The 23184-nt window shown below is 40.5% G+C and overlaps 1 protein-coding gene across 1 annotated transcript in view; it reads left to right on the top strand.

The window, feature by feature from the left end:
* Positions 1–23184, top strand: part of CRADD (CASP2 and RIPK1 domain containing adaptor with death domain) — a 171851-nt gene that overhangs the window by 1882 nt on the left and 146785 nt on the right. Inside the window, exon 2 of the mRNA XM_003783349.3 lies at positions 523–826. Coding sequence (XP_003783397.1) covers positions 529–826 — 298 coding nt within the window. The 5' untranslated portion in view covers positions 523–528. The remainder of the gene's footprint in view (positions 1–522; positions 827–23184) is intronic.

Below are 23184 nucleotides of genomic sequence, written 5' to 3'. Positions count from 1 at the left end.
AGCAACCTCCAACTCCTGGGCTCAAGCGAGTCTCCTGCCTCAGCCTCCCAGTAGCTGGGACCACAGGCGCCCGCCACAACGCCCGGCTATTTTTTCGTTGCAGCCATCATTGTTGTTTGGCGGGCCCAGGCTGGATTCCAACCCGCCACCTTAGGTATAGGTGACTGGCGCCTTAGCCACTCAAGCCACAGGCGCTGAGCCAAACCATGATTTTAAAGTAGAGTCTCCAACACCCTCCCTAACCCCGCAAATCTCTTTACTGAACAAGGAATTGATGTAGGGCCCCATTGTGTGAAAAGCAAAACCAGAAAAGATGATTCATCTTCAGTGTTCATTATGTTCAGAAACATTGAGATTAACTTGGCTTGACGGCCACATGTTGAACACTGTGAACACTGTGGCCTGGCACTCTGCTAAGGTTCCAAGATGTGCCTGACCTTAAGGAGGGTACATTGCAGCGACACTATCTTTAGGGGCACTCAGCATTCCTGTAATCTGAGCCGTGATTGTGTCTCTTTCCAGGGAGAAATGGACTCCAGAGACAAGCAAGTGCTTCGCTCACTTCGCCTGGAGCTGGGTGCAGAGGTATTGGTGGAGGGTCTGGTTCTTCAGTACCTTTACCAGGAAGGAATCTTGACTGAAAACCACGTTCAAGAAATCAAAGCTCAAGCCACAGGGCTCCGGAAAACAATGCTGCTGCTAGATATCCTGCCTTCCAGGGGTCCCAAAGCATTTGACACATTCCTAGATTCCCTGCAGGAATTTCCCTGGGTAAGAGAGAAGCTGGAGAAGGCAAGAGAAGAAGTCGTAGTGGAGCTGCCTGCAGGTAGGCCTCCCAAAGATCGCTTCAGACCAGCTCCAACATGTTGGAACTTTGCCCTCTGGATTTGAGGTTGGTGTTTGAGGCAGGGCAAGGGTCAGTGGTTGATGAAAACCCGTAAGGAGTTAGGACTGAAGGGCTGCGGTGTTGGAGGAACAGGAGGAGGAGGTGGCATTAGGAAGTGCAGGAAGGTAAGGAAGAATGAACCAGGACTGGGAGCTCAGAGAGTGCATTTAGCAATGCTTCCAGGGAAACTTGGCATGTCACTTGGGAGGCATGTTCTCATGAGAGAGCCAGGTCATATCTCAGCCCTTGGCATCACGAGCCATTTGGAAAGTGCAGATGGGAAAGCAGGCATTCAGCCTACTGACAACTGATTTGTGAGGTGCCAGAGCTACCAGCTGGAAAAGGTCAAATTCACAGAGGAGCAGACAGCCTCTAGGAAGGCATGCCCTGCACCTGTCCCTGGGCTGTCCTACGTGGCCAAAGGGGATTATTGTGAAGGCTGACTTAGTTAGTTTCTAAAGGTTATTGGTTTAAAGTGTCCCATTGAGTTTGGCTTTGTTCAGACACCCGGGGTATTTAATTTTATAAGGGCAGTAGTTTGGGAAGGGTCTCATTTGGATTTTAAGGAGAACCACAAACAGTCGAAGAGAGAAACAGTTCTGGTGCCGTTAGCCTGGCTTGTCGCGGGAAGAAGATGTGATATGAAACACTTGTTCCCTCCTAACACCTCTCATGACTTCTACATTTTGCAAAGATTGAGGAACAGAGAACTGAACTGGCAAAAGTTAAAAAATTAGAAAACAAAAGATAATGGAAAGTCGACCTGCAAATGTTTAACGGAGTTAAGGGATCAATGTTTTCTGGAGTTTCTGACAGCAGTGATGGAATATGCTTAAGTTAGTGGGCCCCGGACTCTGTTGTTGCTGTTCTCAAATACCAAAAAAAAAAAAAAAACTGATTAAAAAGATAAATACCAATAGTAAAAGACACACTTTTGTTATTTTGCTGCAGGAACCTCATATTGTGATTGATTTTTCAAACCACATGTATTAAGTAATCATGCTTAATTCTTCTGTTTTTTTTGATGACATATATCAGAATATCTGATCAGCATGAGATACCCAGTTAGGAAGGCCTGGTCAAATCCCAGTGGAAAAAAGCAAAAATATTTTCACTCTTAGCATGGCCAAATCACAGGTAAATGTACGTTTTAGGTTTTTTGAAATATTGAAAATAGCTGGCTTTTGAGGATCACTACAATTCTCAGCTGGGATTGTTCTTACAAAATGAAATACTTCACGTGTCTGAACAAAGCATCTCTAAGATATTTCTGCCGCTTTATGGAAAGCAGAACAGATAACACAGAATTGGGGAAATGTTAAAAAATTATTGGTGTTTTCCTGGCATTTAGAGGTTCCTCCTGGTAACACATAGTTAGAAACAACAACACAGGCAAACCGAAAGCCTTTCTCTATCAAAATATTTAATTTAATTTTATGATCATTTTCGGGGGACGTCAGTAGTCACTTCTGTACGTCACTTGGTGTTGTAATCCCATTTTCGTTTCTTCAGGTTCATTCAGAGAGCGAGAAAGAATTACAGTGTTTTCATCTAGTGATGAAAGTAACAGAGAAGCCGAGGGAAAAATAGTTTTTTATAAAAGCCAGCAGAATGAAGCAGTAGATGGTGGGAAAAACTGAGCATTTCTACGTAGAAGTTTAGAAAAATATATTTTTTTCCCCAAGATTTGTTAATTCAGTAGAAGGATGGCTCTAGAACACATTGAGTCTAGTACTCTTAATCGTGTCACCTTGTGTGGAGTGACACTGCCACTAAAGAAGACACCTGTGTCTCTATTTGCCTTCCGTGATACAATTACATAAACTCCTTTTAAAAGTACTTGCTTTTATTAAATGTTGACTATTTTAAATAATATTATAAAATATAAGGTATGGAGAATAATGGCATAGCAACCACCCATCTCCTCATGACCTAGTTTAAGAAAAATAATGTTATAATTGCCTTTGGGAACATCTGGGTGGCCCTCCCCACTCCTGTACCATTCCCAGCTCCACTAATGGATAAATCCTGCATTTGGGGTTTATTTGCTTCCTCGCTACACACTTTCCTGTCTCTTAAGAATCACCTTGAAAATCCACATCTTATTGACAGTCTAGTACATCATAGGTCCTAGTGGTTTATAAACATATGTGATTTCTATATGTAGGGGAGGGAGAGGATGGAAGAAACGAAATATTTTCACGTTGATAGTTAACAGAACAGCCTTCTCTTGTTTGGGACCTTAACATATTTTTTGAGGGCTTAAAGTAATTAACTCAATGGCAACATTTTAACTCGAAAATGAAATTGGGATTTAGTGAATTAGAAACCCAGAGTTTTTTTTTTTTTTTTTTTTAAATCCTAAGACAAGTATTAGTGTTGAATGCCTTCCAGTGCCTTCCAATTTAATGGCCTTGTACAAAAGCAAACAAATCCAGAGCTTATTTCCTCGGACCCTGATGTTGTAATAGAGTCATTTTAGTAAGGTTTAAAACAGTCCACTTAAATTTTTGTAAAGGCATCTTTGAGTTATGAGGAACTGTACTGTAAGAAAATATGGTGCTTTTATATATGTATACATTAGCCTCTGCTTACCATTTACTCACTTTGGTCAGACTTGTTTGCGTGGATTTGGTGATCTTCTCTTGGGAGGCCTTGAGAACAAATGGGAAGAAGGAATGGTCTTCTCTTTAGCCAAGAGGTTGATCCTTCTCTAGGCATGAACCGATTGGATTTTATTTCCGTTTTCTGGTTTTGGTCTTCTCAAGAGATTCCTGGTTTCCCTTCTATTGGTTTAATTTTCTGTTCATTTGTGTATCTTGAGCTGCCTCAGAGACTTATTACAAAACATGCAGGAGCACCCTAAAGCTTTTGATTCTCTCGGAATCTGCCTAGGTGGGTGATCTCCCAATTCCTGTTTAAAAAAAAAAAGCGCCTAAGATATTAATGGATAATTGGTTTTGTGTTCTTCTCACCCTGTAGGAACTCTTACCTTTTAAAAGAGTAATTCTGGCAATAATATGACTTAATCCACCTTGGCACTGTGGAAGGAACACTTCACAGTATGTCCCTTTCTGGCGAAGGTCACATTGTAGACGTAGATCAGCTGGAAATCTTCTGTGGGCTCCTGACAGGTCATTAGGAGATGAGGGCAGTGCTGTATCTGGGTGTGGGCAGCCTGTGCCTGCCAGCCTGCCCTGTTTCCCACTGCTTAGGGGTTCTGGCTGTATTGAGGAATTCCGTCCAGTGCCTGAGCTAATCTGGATCTAGAAAGGAAGTTTCGCTTCCCCACCCCACTTCCCCGGCTCCCTTCCCCTCCTATGGGACTTAGCCTAAGGTGTGGTGGGAACGACTCCTGGAACTCCTGGGCCATAGGACTCCCTGTTCCACAGCTGGTCCTGGCTGTGGGACCGGGTCTGTGCCATGATTCTCATTTAGCAATCGACCTGGTAGTGCTGCCTTTCACCCTGGTCTATCTTTTAGGCTTAGGAGTTTGTTTCTCTTTCTTCTCCTGGTTTGATTCCTGCTCTGTGTCTCCTTAGCGACTGGTGAGGGTGAAGGACAGCTCAGCACTTTCCGCATTTGCCTCAGATGCCTCAACTCTGAGCCTGTTGGAACGGCTGGCCCAAGGCTCATGCTCGCTTCATCCTTGCTTGAGCCTGGACTGGGCATCCCCATGGACCCGATGCCCTGGACTCCCTGGCTGCCCTTACTGGAGCAGCACACAGGGCCAACTGTTTCTGCTGTAGCTTGGGCTCCAGGGCCCGGCCTGTCCCTGTGGAGCAGGCCTTGAGTCACCGTGCACATCTGTAGCAGCCACTCTCCTGAGATATGTGTGTTTGGATCCATCTCAAGTCACCCAGCTCTGATGGCAGAAATTTTAGATACTGTGGTAGTTTAGTAGAGAGAGTGCTAACTTGGGATTCCTTCCAGGGGCTCCTGTAATCATGCCATGTAATGACCCTGCTGTGCATATGGTAAGTTCAGTGTTGATCTCGGTTTATCTAGGCACTTCCACTGTGGCTGAAGAGTGTTGCCTCGTGGCCTCCTGTGTACTAAAGTGAGAACAGCGGGTCAGCATCCCTAGCAAGACCCCTCCCTCTGGTCAGAGGAGCGCCTACAGAGAGCTAGATTTCTGTGTGTCCCCTGTCTGATCATCACAATTCCTGAGGCCTAGGTAAAGGCCAGGCACTAGGCAAATAAGGACCTGTGGTGGATCTCCAGATTCGCCAAGGACATTCTTTTATTCATCCAGCAGGTATGTACTGAGTGTGGACATGTGCGACATGTTAGGTGCTAGGCATGTAACAATAAATGAAACTCAGTCCCTGCTCTCATGGGGTCACTGTATTCTAGTGGGGGAAGGGACCAAGGGTGGAGACAAATAATGAAAAAATGAACAGCATATCTGGTGGTGATGAGTGCTAAGAAGAAGAACACTGTGTGGTGGGGAGGGTGGTTGGGGAAAGCTTTTCTGACAAGGTGACACTGAACAGAGGTCTGAGTTCTGTGACGGAGTGGATATGGGGGGAAGGTGTTTCAGATACAGGGGAGCACAAATACGCAGGAACTCAAGTGGGAGCCACAGGTGACAATGCAGCCAGATAGGACACCTGCCTCACAGGGGTGACCCACATTGTACAACAGCATGGGCTCAGGTGATGCCTCCCAAAATGTGAGACGCGTGTATGGCCATGATCTTGGGTGGCTCTTAAGTGGTTTGAGATGATTTGTGGACATATTGAATCACATGATGAAAAAGTGATTTCCTTTTTTTATTTTATCCCATTCCTGATAAGAATGATAAGAGGTCCTCATGCTTAACGCCTTCTATGGGCAGCAGTATTTAGCTAGAATTTAGTTGTATTGCTTTTTTAAAAAAATCAATATATTATGGGTTCCTTCCATTTATGTCAAGGGAAATGTTTCTATTTATGACATTACTTTTAGAAATACATTACTTTTAAAAATAGAATTGTGGTGATTAGAGGATAGGTGAAGGTGGGCTGGAGAGGGGATACTTAGGGGATATAATGGATACAAAATTAGAGCTAGATAGAAGTAGGTTCTAGTGCTCTCTAGCCCTTTTGGGTGAATCTAACCGCACAATAATTTATTTTCATTTTTGAGACAGAATCTCACTATGTTGCCTTTGGTAGAGTGCTATGGCATCACAGCTCACAGCAACCTCCACCTCTTGAGCGTAAGCAATTCTCTTTTGCCTCAGTCTCCCATGTAGCTGGGACTACAGGCGCCTCCCACAACACCTTGCTATTTTTTGTTGTTGTTGTTGTCGTTGTTTAGCAGGCTTGTCTGGGTTTGAACCCTCCAGTCCCAGTGTCTGTGGCTGGTGCCCTAACCACAGGCTTCAAGCCACACAATAATTTATTGTTTATTTTTAAAAAGCTAGAAGAGAGAATTTTGAATGTTCCCAACATGGATGATAAATGTTTGTGGTGATGGATATGCAAATTGCCCTGATTTGGTCATTACATACCGTATATACACATATCAAAAGTATTCGGTGTTGTGTAAGTATGTAGAGTTATTATGTGAAAAGTAGAAAGACAAAAAGTAAAGTAGAAAGACAAAAGCTATAACATAAAGGAATAGTGAATAGACAATAGGTTAAAGTATTCCCAATTATTTAGGAAAAGCACATTACTTTTATTTAAGCAAAAATGAATCAACATAAATAAAAATACTAAGAAAATAATGACAGCATGAGGATGCATTAAAAGTGTAAAGATACTTTTTGTCACATACTTTTTTTACTTAAAAGGGGAAATGGGAATTTAGAGGAGGGACTGTTTCTTGGCTGGCATAGTTAAGGAAGGAAGTTTCCAGTTCTTGGAGTTCTCTTCCAGTTTTTGGAGAGACAGTGTCTCACTCTCAGACTGGAATGCAGTGGCACAGTCACAGCTCATTGCAACCTTGAACTCTTGGGTTCAAAGGATCGTGCCAAGTAGCTGGAACGGTAAGTATAAACCACCACACCCAGCTAACTTTTAAATTCTTTTTTTGTAGAGACAGCGTCTTGCTTTGTTGCCCCGGGTGGTCTCGAACACCTGGCCTCAATCAGTCCTTCCACTGTGACCTCCAAAGTACTGGGATTACAGGTGTGAATCACCATGCCCCGCCTCACCTTCACAATTTTGCTCAATCAGCTTATGCATAGTGACAGGAGTTGGTTAAGTTCATTAGAGTTACTAAATTTATAAGTTTTCCAAATTTTAAATGCATTTATCTGCTAGTGAAAAAAAGTCAGCAAGATGGAGCCCTATTCTGGCATTATAGAATTTTAGATCTGGGAGGGACTCCCAGATCGTCTAATTTTTCTCTGAGAAAACAGAGGCCTTGGGAGATAAAGTCAACTTGCCATGATCACATAGGTAGTTAATGTAATTTATTGCTGGAACTAGAATCCAGGCCTCCCGACCCTTGATTTAGGATGTTTTCTGCTACATGGTCTTGGCTTCCCACTGGGTTTGAGATAGAATTGCATTATGCTGTAGTGTTAATAATTGAAAAAGGCTTTTAAAAAAAAAATTATACTAATGCATTTTTTTTTCATTTTAAGAGGAACATTTTCAAAGGCTTTTAGAGGTATACTAGGATAAGATTTTACCAAAATATTTTATTTCTATTAATGCTAATTTTAATCATTGAAAAGGAAATTATGATAGTTCAGTACTGCATTTGATCAGAGATTTTTTTTTTCTCCCTGCTTCTACAAGGCTGACATAAAGGAAAAGCGGAAGGCTTTTATCAAGTATTTATGGGACTGAGGAAATAATGCATCTGTTGGCAGCTAATTGCAGCTCTTTCTAGGAATAGCAAACCACGTGACAGGTCTTGCCCCAGCAGGGATGCCTCCATTTCACTTTATAAAATGGATTTGATGTTCTTTTCATGTGGATATTCTGGCCCTGGCTTTTTTTTCTCCCTCCTGTGGCTGTATGGGCCATTTGGCTATATCAATCACCCTATTGACCATCAGGGTTGATACAGCTTAGTGTTTCTCAGCCCTGGCTGTTCACTGGAATCACCTGGGGAGCTCTAAGAAAAAGGACCGATGCTCATCCATCTGTTCCAGAATCTCTGGAGGTGGGGTCTGGGTGATGGCATTGAAGACCTGTGTATAACCAGGCACATGGAGAGCTGCCTCACTAGGTTGTTTCAAAGCGTAGCCAGGGTTGAGAACTTTTGAGATCTGACCAGCTGATTAGGCCCATGCCTCCTTTCTCACGTGTTCCTCCCCAAGCCTGGTCCTCCCAAAGCCGTGCACATGCTTGAAGAGTTGTTCCTATGTTCAGGTAGGAGCAGCTGGAGGGCGGTAGGGATGCAGGTATAGAAGGATATTTGTTCCCAGATATTTTCATTCCTTGAATTTCTTGAACACTGTCGCTCAAGAATGTTCCAGAATCTCAGACTTCATACACGTGTGACTTTGCTTAGCAACACAAAAATCCGTTATAGGTTTATGGGGATATGCAGCTTAGAAACCCATAGGAACAAAATTGGACGGTGTTAAATTGCTGGTGGATTTGAATTTGGGGATTTATTTTCATTGCCTATGCACATTGTTTGGTATAGTAATCAGAAAATCATGCATAGTACTTTGGGCTCTGTAGATCAGGCCATGTCCAAATGGAGACAGGACCTGCCAGTAAAGAATGAGTTGGATGCTGCTGTCAGACGCAGAGGGAGCTGATGGTGGCTTACGGATGGAAGAGAGGAGGGGAAAGATAAATGACAGTTGGGGAAGAGTGGGACTGCTCTAGTCTGTCTTTCCCTAGGGTGATCAGATAGGCTGTGTGCCTGTCCATATTTTTTTGTTTGTAAATTAAAAATGAATCTCAGGCTGGGTGAGGTGGCTCTTGCCTGTAATTATAGCACTCAATGAGGCCGAGGAGGGAGCACTGTTGAACTCAGAAGTTTGAGACCAGAAGAGCAAGACCCCCATCTCTACTAAAAATAGAAAAATTAGCTGGGCATGACCATGTGCACCTGTGGTCCCAGCTGCTCAGAAGGCTGAGGCAGGAGGGTCGCTTGAAGATGATGCCATGGCATTCTAGCCTGGTCAACAGAGCGAGACTCAGTTTCACACAGACATATACACACAGAAAAATAAACATAAAAAAAAGAAAGACAAAGGATCTCAGTCTTTTCTGTGTGTCAGAGACCTTAGGATAACATCAGTAAGATAATAATTATAATAGTCATTGGGAACTTTCTGTCTGCCAGGTACTGTTCTTAGTTCTTTGCATTTATTAATTCATTTAATCTTGACATGACTTAATGAGGCAGATGTTATTACTCATTGCACAGATGAGAAAATGTATGCACAGAGATGTTAAATAACTTGATCAAGGTTGTGAAAATATAGAAGAGTCAAATTTGGAATGCAAGTGCTTTGACTTCAAAGCCTGCTTATTCATATCCTGGAAAAATACTTACTCAAAACCTCACTTGTCTTCCCTTGCCCCCTATCCGGATGACCTGTGAGTGCTCCAGAGCCCATCATTACCCACCCTCGTTCTTCTTCCTGGACTCTCTCCACTTCCGTCTCTCCCAGACACAAAGCCTGAGGAGCTTCTCTGCTGCCTTCCTTCCTGCCTGTCATTCTAAGGCCAATTCCTGTTTGTTTTCTCTCTTCTCCATCTCTCATTTTGGGGAGTGTGGTGTGGTGTGGTTAGACTCTAAGGTAAGACCACATTGTGGGGGAGGGTCAAGGAACAGAGCCCCTGGGTTTCTCTCAACCGAACTTGCTACCTTGAGAGTAAAAGAAAACTAAATCTTGGGGGAGGGAGAGTAGAGGCGGGAATGGGTGGAGGGAGGGGGATTGGAGGGATCACTTCTGAGGTTTATCTTACAAGGGTATAAGTGAATCTTTCTAAGAGCAGAATGTGAACGTTTTAAAATAATAACTAAGAAAATGACATGAGGGCTATGTTAACCAGTTTGATGGAAGTGTTTCGGATTGTGTGTGAAAACCCCACACTGTACCCCAGAAGTGCATTAATGTACATAGTTACCATTCAATTAAAAAAAAAAAAAAAGAAAAAAGAAAGAGAACTAAATCTTCTTGACTGTAACCAAGAGATTGTCAGTGTGTTGGCTCCCCTGATTCTGGTATCAAGTCCCACTTTTGCAGCTCTTAAATCTTGCTTTCTAAAGCTGTCAGTTCCAATAACCAGCTTTTCTGGTGGCGTAGCTTCAGAGTTTAACCAAATGCTTAGCAAGGTAGCTATCTCTTTCTATGGGTATAGTTCAAACTTGTAGGCTGTTGTTGTAGCTAGCTGCAGGAATGTTTGCTTTACTTAATGTTAATAGGTGGCTGTGTTTATACTTGTTCCTCAGTTTGGGCAATAAGAAAAAAAATATATATGATTCTTTGGAGAGCATTTTTCCCAGATTAAAAAAAAATGAAAGTGTGTTTTGCTTTCCCAAACAGTAAATTTTAATTGAGAAGAAAATGTAACTTCTAGAAGAAGATTTGGGCAGGTTTCAATCCTAGGCTCTTAATGTTATAAAAGAAACCTTAACTCCTTGTAAGAAGTGCCAAGTTGACAATTCCTGGAAATGTTCATGTTCTATTTATGCTATTATGCTCAGCACCATAGCAGAGATGGTGGCAGCACTGTTACCAAAATAATACTGCTGAGATGTGCCAAGTGAGAGGCTCAGGGTTTTATGACCTAAATATAAGACTCTTAAAACATCTCTGTTCTACCATTTGTTGATACCTTGTGTGGGTGCTGAGTGGTAATTGTGACATTTTTATGGAGAATTATAGTTTAAGTAGTCTGTATCTGCTGGGACTTGTCCTGTTGCCGGAACTACAGGTTACAGCTAGAAGGGATCTTAGAAACCCCTATTTTACAGATGAGGAAATGATGGGGTAATAAGCAAATCTGATAGCATGTATATGGGCTCTTTCGTTTATTAAGACTTCATGTTAACATAAACAACAATAGGAATTTCTCTGAAGTACTCTAAATGAATAAAATAGGTTTTGTAGGTTTGTTCTTAAGTCGAATCTGTATGTAAGTTGGAACAGGCACATTCATCTATTACTTGTAATAGCCTCTATTTGTAAGTACAAGTCATATATCAGTCAGATGTTTGTAAATTGGCAACTTACTTTTTATAGCTTATGTTCATGTGAGTTGTATATAAGTTGAATGTTTATAACTTGGGGATTGCCTGTATGCTGAATGATTCATAGCTCTGAAGTTAATGGCTGAGATTCCAGGGCTTGATAAGGGCAGGAATGAGGGAACATTGGGTGGTTCTCAGGCCATTGGATGACCATCTCTAATTAAGTTCTTTCATAGTGCCTTCCCTCAAGATTCAAAGACTGTTGGCTAAGCTTGGGTCATAAGCTCTTCCCTTAGGACACCAGCATCACCTGGAGTTGAGAAAAGCATTTCCAAGAGGAAGAGAGGAAAATTGGTTGAACCAAGGGATATCTACTGTATTAGCCCCATTTTTTTGGATTGAATAGGTTTTAGATCCATGGGTCTGAAAAGAAATGATAGCCTTTCAAGGAAGAATGATGTTATATTTTCTTAATACATTTGAGGCTCAGGCTGAGGGCCAAAGGCAGTAGAGAAAGCACAGGACAGCAGTTTTTAGAGCAAGGTGGGTCTCCCTCAACCTTTTCAAAATCAGAACATATTGGAGAAATAAATGGATTGAGAAGGTCAATGTAGAAAGAGGGTTAAAAAGAGAATTTGGATTGGATATTAGTCTAAGGGCTTTAGATATATAAACTCACTTTATTCTCTTTATAGTGTTTTGAAGTGGGTACTGTTATCATTTTATTTTACAGATGAGGAGACTAAGGTGTTAGATAATTGCCCAAGGTCACACAACTTGGTAATAGCAGAGCTGAGATTTGAACACTGATAGTCTGGCTCAGTGTCCATGCTTCTAATCACTGGGCTGTTCTATCTTTATCTCTAATACCAGTTCTTTGTTCTGATAGGAGTCATATGGCTTAGATGACCTGGCTTGGGCTTGCTACAGCTTCTTTATTTTCTGACTCTTTCTTGGCTCAGGTCTCTTACGTAGCTAACATTTTCATTGTGTGTATGTCAGTTTCTTTTTTAACAGTTCACAAAATAGGAGATACCAAAAAAAAAAAAAAAAAAAGAAAAGAAAAGAAATAAGAAATGTGATTAGACAACATAAAGAATGAGATTGATGTGGAAGTTTTTAAACTTATACTCTTCCCTTTTGATCTCTTTGTTATTGATCTATCATATGATGGCTCTATGGTCAAAGGTGCCTTTTTAGGCCTTTCATATTTGTTTGAGCCCTTTTATTCCTTCATGTACCAGTCAAGATCCATTCAGGAGATAGAAACCCTGCAGTAATTTGACCATAGAAAGTTTAATAAAAGGCTTCTTTAATTAGCCAAAAGTTAACCATGGTTAACTGTTAAAGGAATAAACGAGATCTGTAAGTCATTCAGGATTAGCAAAGGGAAGAAGCTACTTTTTCTGGGGTTGAAGAATGGAACAGGATATCATCACTAAGAACTTGAAAGAGGTACCACTCCACCCCCAAGACTGAGATTCAGACCTTACTGGAGATGAAATGACTGTCGCATGAACTGGTCTGTAACAGCAGCCTACCTGGTAGTGAACTTCAAGAAAATATGGAGAAATAATGTAATGAAATCAAGAAAATAATAAATGACCAAAATAGGAAATTTAATAGAGATTAAAATTATACTATCCCTCAAATAACCCACAAAAACAAATTATGAAGCTGAAATGCAATGATTGAAAACTACCACAGAGACTTATCAGTTGCAAAATTGATCAAGCAGAAGACAGAATCTGAACTTGAGGACAGGTTATTTAAAATATATAGTTGGGGCTCGGCGCCTGTGGCTCAAGCGGCTAGGGTGCCAGCCACATACACCTAGGATGGCGGATTTGAATCCAGCCGGGGCCCGCCAAACAATAATGACGGCTGCAACCAAAAAATAGCTGGGCGTTGTGGCGGGCACCTGTGGTCCCAGCTACTTGGGAGGCTGAGGCAGGAGACTTGCTTGAGCCCAGGAGTTGGAGGTTGCTGTGAGCAGTGAAGCCATGGCACTCTACCAAGGGGCTCAGCTTGAGGCTCTGTCTCAAAATATATATATATATATATATGTATATACAGTTGGAATCAGCACATTTTACCCCACATATGACATATGCATGAATATATTCATGATCTATGTGTATTTGACTTAATAAAAAAAATAAAAAAATATATAGTCGGAGGAGGAAGAATGAAAAGGAATGGAGAATGCGTATAGGCTTTATAGGACAAAATCAAAAGAGCAAATATTCGAGTAACAGGAGTTGAAGAGGAAGAATAGAGAGACAAACAGTGGTAGAAAGGTGTTTTAAAGAAACAGAAAACTATCAGAAAACTTTCATAATCAGGAGAAAGATATAAATGTCTAGGTATAAGAAGGTCAAAGGTCTCTAATCAGATTTAACCCAAACAAACTACACTAAGATATATTATAATTAAACTGTCAAAAATCAAAGACAAAGAGAGGATCCTAAAAGCAGTGAGAGAAAAGAAGCAAATAACATATATGGGAGTTTCAATAAGGCTAGCAAAAGATTTCTCAGCAGAAACCTTATAGGCCTGGAGAAAGTGGATTAATACACATACATTCAAACTAGTGGTGGCAAAAATGCCAACAAAGAATACTCTGTCTGGCAAAGCTATCCTTCAGAAATGAAGGTGAGTGAGATAAAGACTTTTCCAGACAAACAAAAATTGAAGGAGTTCATCACCACTGTACCTGCCTTATAAGAAATGCCAAAGGGAGCTCTGCAAGTGTGAAGAAAAGGCGCCAATTAACAACAGGAAAATATATGAAAGTAGAAAACTTACTGGGAAAAGTAAGTCTGTAGACAAATTCAGAATATTCTAACACTGTGATGATTGTATGTAAATCATTTATATATTTAGTGTGAAGGTTAAAGCTATTAAAAACAGATACATCAGTTTGTAAAGGGATACATAAAAATATATGAAGTGTGACATCAAAAACAAAACGTGGGGAAGGGGAGTAAAAGTGTAGGTTTTTCATATGTGAAATAAAATTAAGTTATTAGGTTAAAATAGCCTGTTATAACTATAAAATGTTTTGTGTAAACCTCATTGTAACTGCAAAGCTAAAACCTATAGTAGATAAACAGAAGATAAAAAGTAAGGAATCAAAGCATACCAGGAGAGAAAAATCACTTAATCACGAAGGAGGACAGCAAGAGAGGAAGGAAGGAAGGATCTCCAAAATAATGAGGAAACAGTTAACGAAATGGCAGGATCAAGTCTTTATCAATAATTACCTTGAGTGCAAATGGATTAAATTCTCCATTCAGAAGTCCCAACTATGGCTCAGCGCCTATAGCTCAACTGGCTAAGGCGCCAGCCACGTACACCTAAGGTGGCGGGTTCGAATCCCCAGCCCGGACCCGCCAAACAACAATGACGGCTGCAACCAAAAAAATAGCCGGGCGTTGTGGCGGGCGCCTGTGGTCCCAGCTACTTGGGAGGTGGAGGCCAGAGACTCGCTTAAGCCCAGGAGTTGGAGGTTGCTGTGAGCTGTAATGCCATGGCACTCTACCCAGGGGGACAGCTTGAGGCTCTGTCTCAAAAAAAAAAAAAAAAGAAGTCCCAACTATATGCTGTCCACAAGAGACTCATTTCATCTTTAATCCCACATACAGACTGAAAGATTTACTATACAAATGGAAAGCAAAAGAAAGCAGGGAGAGCACTGCTATAAGCAGATATATTCTATCTGTATTAAGTCTATATCAGATAATAGACTTTAAGTCAAAATCTGTAAAAAGAGGCAAGGAAGCCTATTATATGACGATAAAGGAGATATAAATTCATAAATATATGTACTTTTTAGGTGTACACCAGAGCACCTAAACATATCTTTATGTATTTAGGAGCACTTAAATATATAAATCACATATTAATAAATCTGATGGGAAAGACAGACTCGCTGTAGCAATAGTAAGGAAACTTATTACCCTCTTTCAGCAATGGGTAGATCACCTTGGCAGAAAATTAATAAAGAAACAATGGACTTAAACTGTACTTTAGCTCAAAGGGACCTAACAGACATGTACAGAACATTCTGTCTAGCAACATCAGGATACACGTTCTTCTTAAGTACACATGGAACGTTCTCTGGGATAGATATTTTATGCCACTGAACAAGTCTGAACAAATTAAGAAGATTGAAATCATATCAAGTATCTTTTCTGACCACAGTGGTATAAAACTAGAAATCAGTAACAGGAGGAATTTAAGAAAATCCACAAATACGTGGAAATGAAACAATATGCTCCTGAACATGTGGGTCAGAGAAGTAATTAAGAGGTGAATTAAAAATCTTAAAACAGATGAAAATGGATACACAATATATCAAAACACACAGTATGCAGAAAAAACAGTTCTACAAGGGAAATTTATAGCAATAAATGCCTACATCAAAAAAATCTCACATAAACAACCTAATGACCTCAAGGAATTAGAAACTGAGTTCAGTGTTAGTGGAAGGCAGAAAATAATAATGATCAGAGCAGATATTAATAAACAGATTAGAAAAATTCTCGAAAAGACCAATGAAACTACAAGTTATTTTTTAAAAAACCAGAAACCTGGCCAGGCGTGGTGGCTCATGCCTGTAATCCTAGTACTCTGGGAGGCCAACGTGGGTGGATTGCTTGAGCTCAGGAGTTTGAGACCAGCCTGACCCCATCTCTACTAAAAATAGAAAACCGAGGCAAGAGGATCTCTTGAGCTCAAGAGTTGGAGGTTATTGTGAGCTGTGATGCTGTGGCACTCTACTCAGGGTGACAGCTTGAGTTGAACTATAGGCTCAAGTGTGCCATGAATTAAAAAAGGTTGAAAACCACTGGCTAGATTAAGAAAAGAGTAAAAACTCAATATAAAAAAGAGGAAAACATTACAATTGATACCACAGAAATATAAGGAGTCATAAGAGACTATGATGAACAATTACATGTATTTGCCAATAAATTGGATAACCTAGAAGAAATGGACAAATTCCTAGGCATATACTACCCACCAAGACTAAATCATGGGCTCCATGCCCATGGCACAGTGGTTATGGCACTGGCCACATACACTGAGGTTGGCGGGTTTGAGCCAGGCCTGGGCCAGCTAAACAATGATGATAAATGCAACAAAAAATAGCCAGGCGTTGTGGCATGCACCTGTAGTCCCCCCCCCCCAAAAAAAAAGAAAAAAAATGACTAAATCATAAATAGGAAATGTGAACAGACTAATAGTGAGATTGAACCAATAATATTAAATTTAAAAAGTCTCTTTTATTAAGTAATAAAAAATCTCCTATCAAAGAAAAACCCAGACCCTCACAGCCTCACTGCTGAATTCTACAAAACATTAACAAAAGAGCAAATACCAATCCTTCTCAAATTCTACAAAACTGAAGAAGAGGGAATACTTCCAAACTTATGTTACAAGGCCAACATTTACCTTGATAACAAAGCCAGACAAGGGTATAACTAGAAAAGAAAGTTACAGGCCAGTATCCTTGATGAATATAGATGCAAAAATTGCCAACAAAATACTAACAAACTTAGTTCAACACCACATTAAAAAGATCATTCATCATGATTATAGGGCAGCAAGGATGACTCAACATACACAAGTCAATAAATGTGACACAGCACATTATGATGTATGAAAACCACACGATCATCTCAATAGGTGCAGAAAACGCATTCGAGAAAATTCAACATCCTTTCATTATAAAAAGTCGCAACAAACTAGGTACAGAAGGAATGTACCTCAACATAGTAAACCCACAGCTAACGTCATACTCAGTGGTGGGAAAGTTGAAAGCTTTTCCTACAAGATCAAGAACAATAGAAGGGTGCCCACTTTCACCACTCCTATTTAGCATAGTACTGGAAGTTCTAGCCAAAACAATTAGGCAAGAGAAAGAGATAAAAGATATCTAGCTTGGAAGGAAGTAGTTAAGTGTCTTTCTTTACAGGCATCATGATCTTATATATAGGAAACTGTAAAGACACTGCCAAAAAATTGTTAGAACTAATCAACACATTGAGAAAAGTTACCAGATACAAAATCAGCAAATAAAAATCAGTAGCGTTTCTATACACCAAAAAGAAATTATTTAAAAAAGTAGTCAAGGAAACAATCTCATTTTCAATAGCTATTAAAAAAAAAACCCAAGGCAGTAAAAAAACCTGTACACACTAAGAGCTATAAAACATAGATGAAAGAAATTGAAGAGAACAAATAAATGGAAAGAAACTCTTGCGTTTGTGGATTGGAAGAATGAATATAGTAAAAACATCCATACTACCCAAAGCAATCTACAGATTCAGTGCAATCGCTATCAAAAGTCCAGTGATACTGCTCACAAAAATAGAGAAATAATTCTAAAATTCATATGGAACCACAAAAGACCCTGAATAGCAAAAAACCCCCAAAACTCTGGAGGCATCATCCTACCTGACTTCAGAATATGCTACAAAGCTAAGATAGTCAAAATGACATGATACTGGCATAAAAACAGACCCACAGACCAATAGTCCAGAAATACGTTCATGCATTCACGGTCAATTGATTTTCAGTGAAAGTGCCAAGAACACATAATGGGGAAAGAACAGTCTCTTCCATAAATGGTTTATTTATTGGATAAATAAATAAACTGGATATGCAGAAGAATGAAATTAGGCCCTTTTCTTACACCGGAAACAAAAATCAACTCAAAATGGATTAAATAAGACGTGAAATTATAAAACTACTAGAAAAAAAAGTAGGGGAAAAGCTCCATGACATTGGTCTGGGCGATGATTTTTTTTTTTTTTTTAATGTGACCACAGAGGCATAGGCAGCAAATGCAAGAATAGACAGATGGGATCGCATCAAACCAAGAAGCTTCTGCACCGCACAGGAAACAACAAGAAGCAGCCTGTGGGTAGGAGAAAATATTTACAAACTTTTCTTACCACTGAGTTTAAGACAAAAAAGAAAATATTTGCAAAGTATATAGTTAATAAGGGGTAAAGTACACCAGGAACTCTAACAAACTCAGTAGGAAGAAAACAAAATAACCCAATTAAAAAGTGGTCAAAGGATCTAAAGTCATTAAACAAAAAAAGACTTACAAAGGGCCATCAGGTATATGAAAAACTGGTCGATAGCCCACATCGGCAGGGAAATGCAAAATAAATCCCAGTGATATGACTTCACACCGGTTAGAATGACTGTTTTAAAAAAATGCAAGTTAAGTGTTGGCAAGGCCACAGAGAAAAGGGAACCTTTGCATACTTGGTGGGAATGTCAATTTGTACAGCCACTATGGAAAACAGTATGGAGGTTCCTCAAAGAATTTAAAATAAAACTACCGTCTGATCCAGCGATCCTACTGCTGGGACAACGTAAACTCAACATGTTGAAGAGATAGCTGCATTCCTATGTTCATTGCAGCATTGTTTATAAAGATACGCACTCAACCTAATTTGGGATAAATAGATAAAATGCGATGTGTATATATGTATATATATACACACACACAATACATATATGTGTATATACAATGGAATACTGTTCAGTTTTTCAAAAAGAAGGAAATACTGTCATTTGTAATAACATGGATGATACTTGAGAACATTATGCAAAGTGAAATAAGCCAGACACAAAAAGACAATACCAAATGATCTCACGTACATGCAGGATCTAAAAAAAGTTAAACTCATAGAAGCAGAGAGTAGAATGGTAGTTACCAAAGACTGAGGGAGAGGTGGTTGGGGAGATGTTGGTCATGGGATCCAAAATGTCATTTATATAAGAGAGGTAAGTTCAAGAAATTTGTCTTATAACATAGTGACTATACTTATATACCTATAGTTGGCCCTTTGTTTCCGTGGGTTCTACATCTATGGGTTCAACCAACCATGGATCAAAAATGTTTGGGAAAAGACTCGGTGCCTGTAGCTCAGTGAGTAGGGTGCCGGCCACATACACTGAAGCTAGAAGGTTCAAGTGGGCCTGCTAAACAACAATGACAACTGCAACCAAAAAATAGCCAGGTGTTACGGTGGGTGCCTGTAGTCCCAGCTACTCCAGAGGCCGAGGCAAGAGAATCGCTTAAGCCCAGGAGTTTGAGGTTACTGTGAGCTGTGACACCATAGCACTCTACTGAGGGTGACATAGTGAGACTGTCTCAAAAAAAAAAAAAAAAATTTGGTGTGGGGGAGAAATAACAATATAAGAATAAAAGATAATACAAATAAAAAAATGCTGTACAATAACCACTTATAATGTGTTTTACATTGTATTAGGTACTATCAGTAATCTAGAGACGATTTAAAGTATACAAGAAGAGGTATGTAGGTAGGTACATGTAAATCCTATACCGTTTATATCAGAGACCTGCACATCTGCAGATTTTGGTATCTGATAACGAGGGATAATAAGTAAAATTTAACTCATCACAAACAATGTTAAGTATTTGAGGTATCGCCTGTGTTCATTATCTTAGTTTAACCTTCCCATAATGAATATGTATTTTGGGAGACACTGTAGTCTGAATGTCTCCCCAAATTTAACTCGGTCTCCATTTTAGTCTTCTTAACCCATTTGCGCCGAAGGTTGAAATTTTTGTATTTTTTTGCATGACTTTTTGACAGGCTCCCAGCCCCCCAGTATCTGCAGCAGTGATTAACTAACTCTGTGTGCTATGTGATAAACGGACCCTCAGGAGGCAGGCATGTATGAAAAATCAGACCTCAGTGATGACCCTGAGCAGTAGGATATAAATAACTCTCATGTCACTACCGTTCCAGTCATGGAAAGTAAGGCAAAAGAGGTGAAGGGGTGAGGCCTTTTGGGAGGTAATTAAGTCCTGCGAGCTTTGCCCTCATGAATGGAGTAGTGCGGGAAGGAACTCGTTTAAGGCCTTTCGCCCTTTTCCGCTGTGTGAGAACATACCGTTAGCTCCTCTGCCATGCGAAGACTGGGCAAGAAAGCCCTCAGCAGACGCCAAAGGCCTGCACGTTTATCCTGGACTTTCAGCCTCCGGAACTACGAGAAACTTCTATTGTTTAAAAATTACCCAGTCTATGGCATTTTGTTTCATTAGCAAAAATGTCTGCTGCTAAAGACTGAGACGATACATGTATTTCAAAACATTGTATTAGGCATAATAAATATATACAATTTATTTGTCAATTAAAACAATAAATTAGTAAATGAGAGATAACTACTGTTTATAATAAATGGTCTGAAAATTTGAGTTTCTACTAAAGCAGAGGAAAAATCTCTCTTTTTCACTCATCCTAGGTTTATGGTAAAGGGTCCTACACCAAAGACAATGTATAAAAATTTATTTAATATAAAGTTTCTATGACACAAGAATAAGGAAATGAGGACCCAAAGAGTTAAACTGGTGTGGTTTTGGTTTTATCTTGTTTTGTTTCTGAGACAGAGTCTCGCTCTGTTGCCCAGGCTAGAGTGCCGTGGCATCAGCCTAGCTCACAGCAACCTGAAACTCCTGGGCTCAGCAGTCCTCCTGCTTCCGCCTCCTGAGTAGCTAGGACTGCAGGTGAGCACCACCACATTGGGCCCATTTTCTAATTTTTAGTAGAGTTGGGTCTCACTCTTATTCAGGCTGGTCTTGAACTTCTAAGCTCAAATAATCCTCTCACCTGGCCTTCCCGAGTGCTAGGATTACAGGCATGAGCCACTGGCCTACACTTGTGTATTTTTATGCTAGGTTTGATGAAATATGGACAGTTGTGGAGAAATGCGATCAGAAAAAGCATATGACCTAATGGTAATAAATTGAAAGAAACTGACCAAGGCTTATTTGTTCATATTCTTCTCTGTGACCTGTATCTTCAGAGATCAGGACCCTCCCTGCCTCTGAGTATTGGGAAGGCACTCCTCCCATGAGGGTCTTATGACCTGTTTCCCAGGAAGGTCAGAAAATCCCTTCTAGGTTTTATGACCTGTTTCGGAGGAGAAGACTACGGAGAAGGTGAAATGACCTCCCTGCTTCTCCCTGTTTCTCAGATTCCAAGTGCCATGTATGGGGCCCGGTATGTCCTGAACCCCATCATTAACGTAGGAAATTCTGTCTCAGAAGCTCTTTTTTTCTAAGCTCCGGTTATTTGTAGAATGTTACTCTTTACTTGACTCTAATGCTTAAATCTGGAATTTCTCATGTGATGCCAACTAAAGAAGAAAATTTAGAAGATTATATGTGTGTGTATAACAAAATATATGTATTTTTCTTCAGAGAGTAAAACTTCTGAATCAACTTGAAGTAGTCTTTTTGAATTATTGTCAAGCCATGTTGCTATTCCAGCTAGTGGAGGGAGGGTAGGGGCGGGAAGCACTGAACTTGAATGACCTTCTCTTAGTGACTCTTAAGGAATTATGAAGAGTATCTTTCACTGTGCTGTTTAAAAGTATTTTTGTTTATCTTTTTATGAGTATTCAGTTTCAAAGGGTTTTGCTAGATTATTATATAACCCTATTTTTTTCAGTGTCTGCTTGAATGCTTTTAACTGTTAAGTTTCTAAATCTTTTCTCTTCATTGTTTTCTCCTCAAACTCTTGGACTGTATGTGACTAAGCTCTTGTCAGTGGCCTTTTAAAATATGTTTATACCCTTCAGATAGACTAGGTTTGTAAATATGTGGGTGTTCTGGAGAGTGGAGTAGATTTTCTTTTTCTCCCTTGCACTTGGAAGTGCATTTCTGATGACTTTTTTCATTAAGTCGCAGAGTGTATTTCAAAGAGGCGATTAAAATCTTTGACAGAATAATCCTATCCCTTCCTTAACACCTGGTCAAATACCATAAACCACTGTAGGAAGTAGAAGACAGTGGGAATCAGTGGAAAGAGAACAGTGCAAGAGACTCCTAACAATGACCTTCCCGCTGCATTTCAGCATTTTTATTGAATGTCTGCTGTGTACCAGGAGTTAAACAGGTACAGAGGTTCGTAAGCTATACTGCTGGCCCGGGAGGTGCTCCAGATAAATGAGGTAACACAGGGAAAATGTTTAGAAGAGGGCGTGGGATGTATAGCAAACATTCAGGGAGCATCGGTGGTTGTTATCATTAGTTGGACCCAAATCGTTAAGACTGAGATAAAGAGATGAGTGGACAGTGATTGCTCCACTTGGCCTGTGGGAAGACAGGGTTGGGGCAGACTTTAAAGAGGGCATGTACACATTTCAGTGAATGTTGAAGGTAAGTTCCTAGGAGTTTACTAGGAAGGCACAAGAGGAGGGCATTCTAGGCAGAGGTGATCAAAAGTGCAGTGCCAGTGTTGAGGTAATGGCTATAAGTTGTGTGCCTAGTGCCTGGTGAGTTTAGGCTGGGCAGGGTGGCAGCTAAGGCTGGAGGTTCAGGTACAAAACTGCTCAGCGGGGGCCTTTTTTTGTGTGTGTGAGACAGAGTCTCCCTCTGTCATCTTGTGTAGAGTGTCAACCTCAAACTCTTGGGCTCAAGTGATCCTCTTGCCTCAGCCTTCCAAGTAGCTGGGGCTATAGGCACGTGCCACAACATCTGGATAATTTTTAGAGATGGGGTCTTGCTCTTGCTCAGGCTGGTCTCAAACTCATGAGCTCAAAGAATCCACCCACCTCAGGCTCCCAGAATGCTAGGATTACAGGCGTCAGCCTGGAGTGCCAAGAGAAGGCCCAGCAGGTGATGAGCTCAACTGATGGATTTTGAGACGGGGATTAACTTGACAGGCTTGCAATAAGAAAGATCATTCTGGTTGTATATGGATGGGACCCTGGCCCAAAATTGGCCAAGGAGCCCAGGTAGGAAGCTGTTGGAGTAATCCAGGTGACGGACTGTGAGGACAAGGCACTGACTTGAAGCAGAGAGAAAGAGGAATGGGATTGAGAGAGATTTAGGGGAAAGGATTAGAATTTACATTCTCAGTGGGGCGATATGATCCCCAAGGTGAAAATTGAGTTGGGGATAGCTAAGAGAGGGTATATAAAAAAATCTTAGATATTATAGTGATAGGTAGCCTTCCAAAGAGCCATACTACAAAAACAGACATGTGGATCTGTGGTGTTGAAATTTCACAGGAGCAGGTGCAGTTCAGAAAAAAAATACCTAAAAAGTTTTCTTGGCTCGGCGCCTGTGGCTCAAGCAGCTAAGGCGCCAGCCACATACACCTAAGGTGGCAGGTTCGAATCCCCAGCCCGGACCC

Source organism: Otolemur garnettii, unplaced genomic scaffold (assembly GCF_000181295.1).
Source record: "Otolemur garnettii isolate 467f Iridium unplaced genomic scaffold, OtoGar3 scaffold00007, whole genome shotgun sequence".
NCBI classification, from domain to species: Eukaryota; Metazoa; Chordata; class Mammalia; order Primates; family Galagidae; genus Otolemur; species Otolemur garnettii.
Note: the sequence above shows the minus strand (reverse complement) of the source record. Positions and strands in the feature narration are given on the sequence as shown.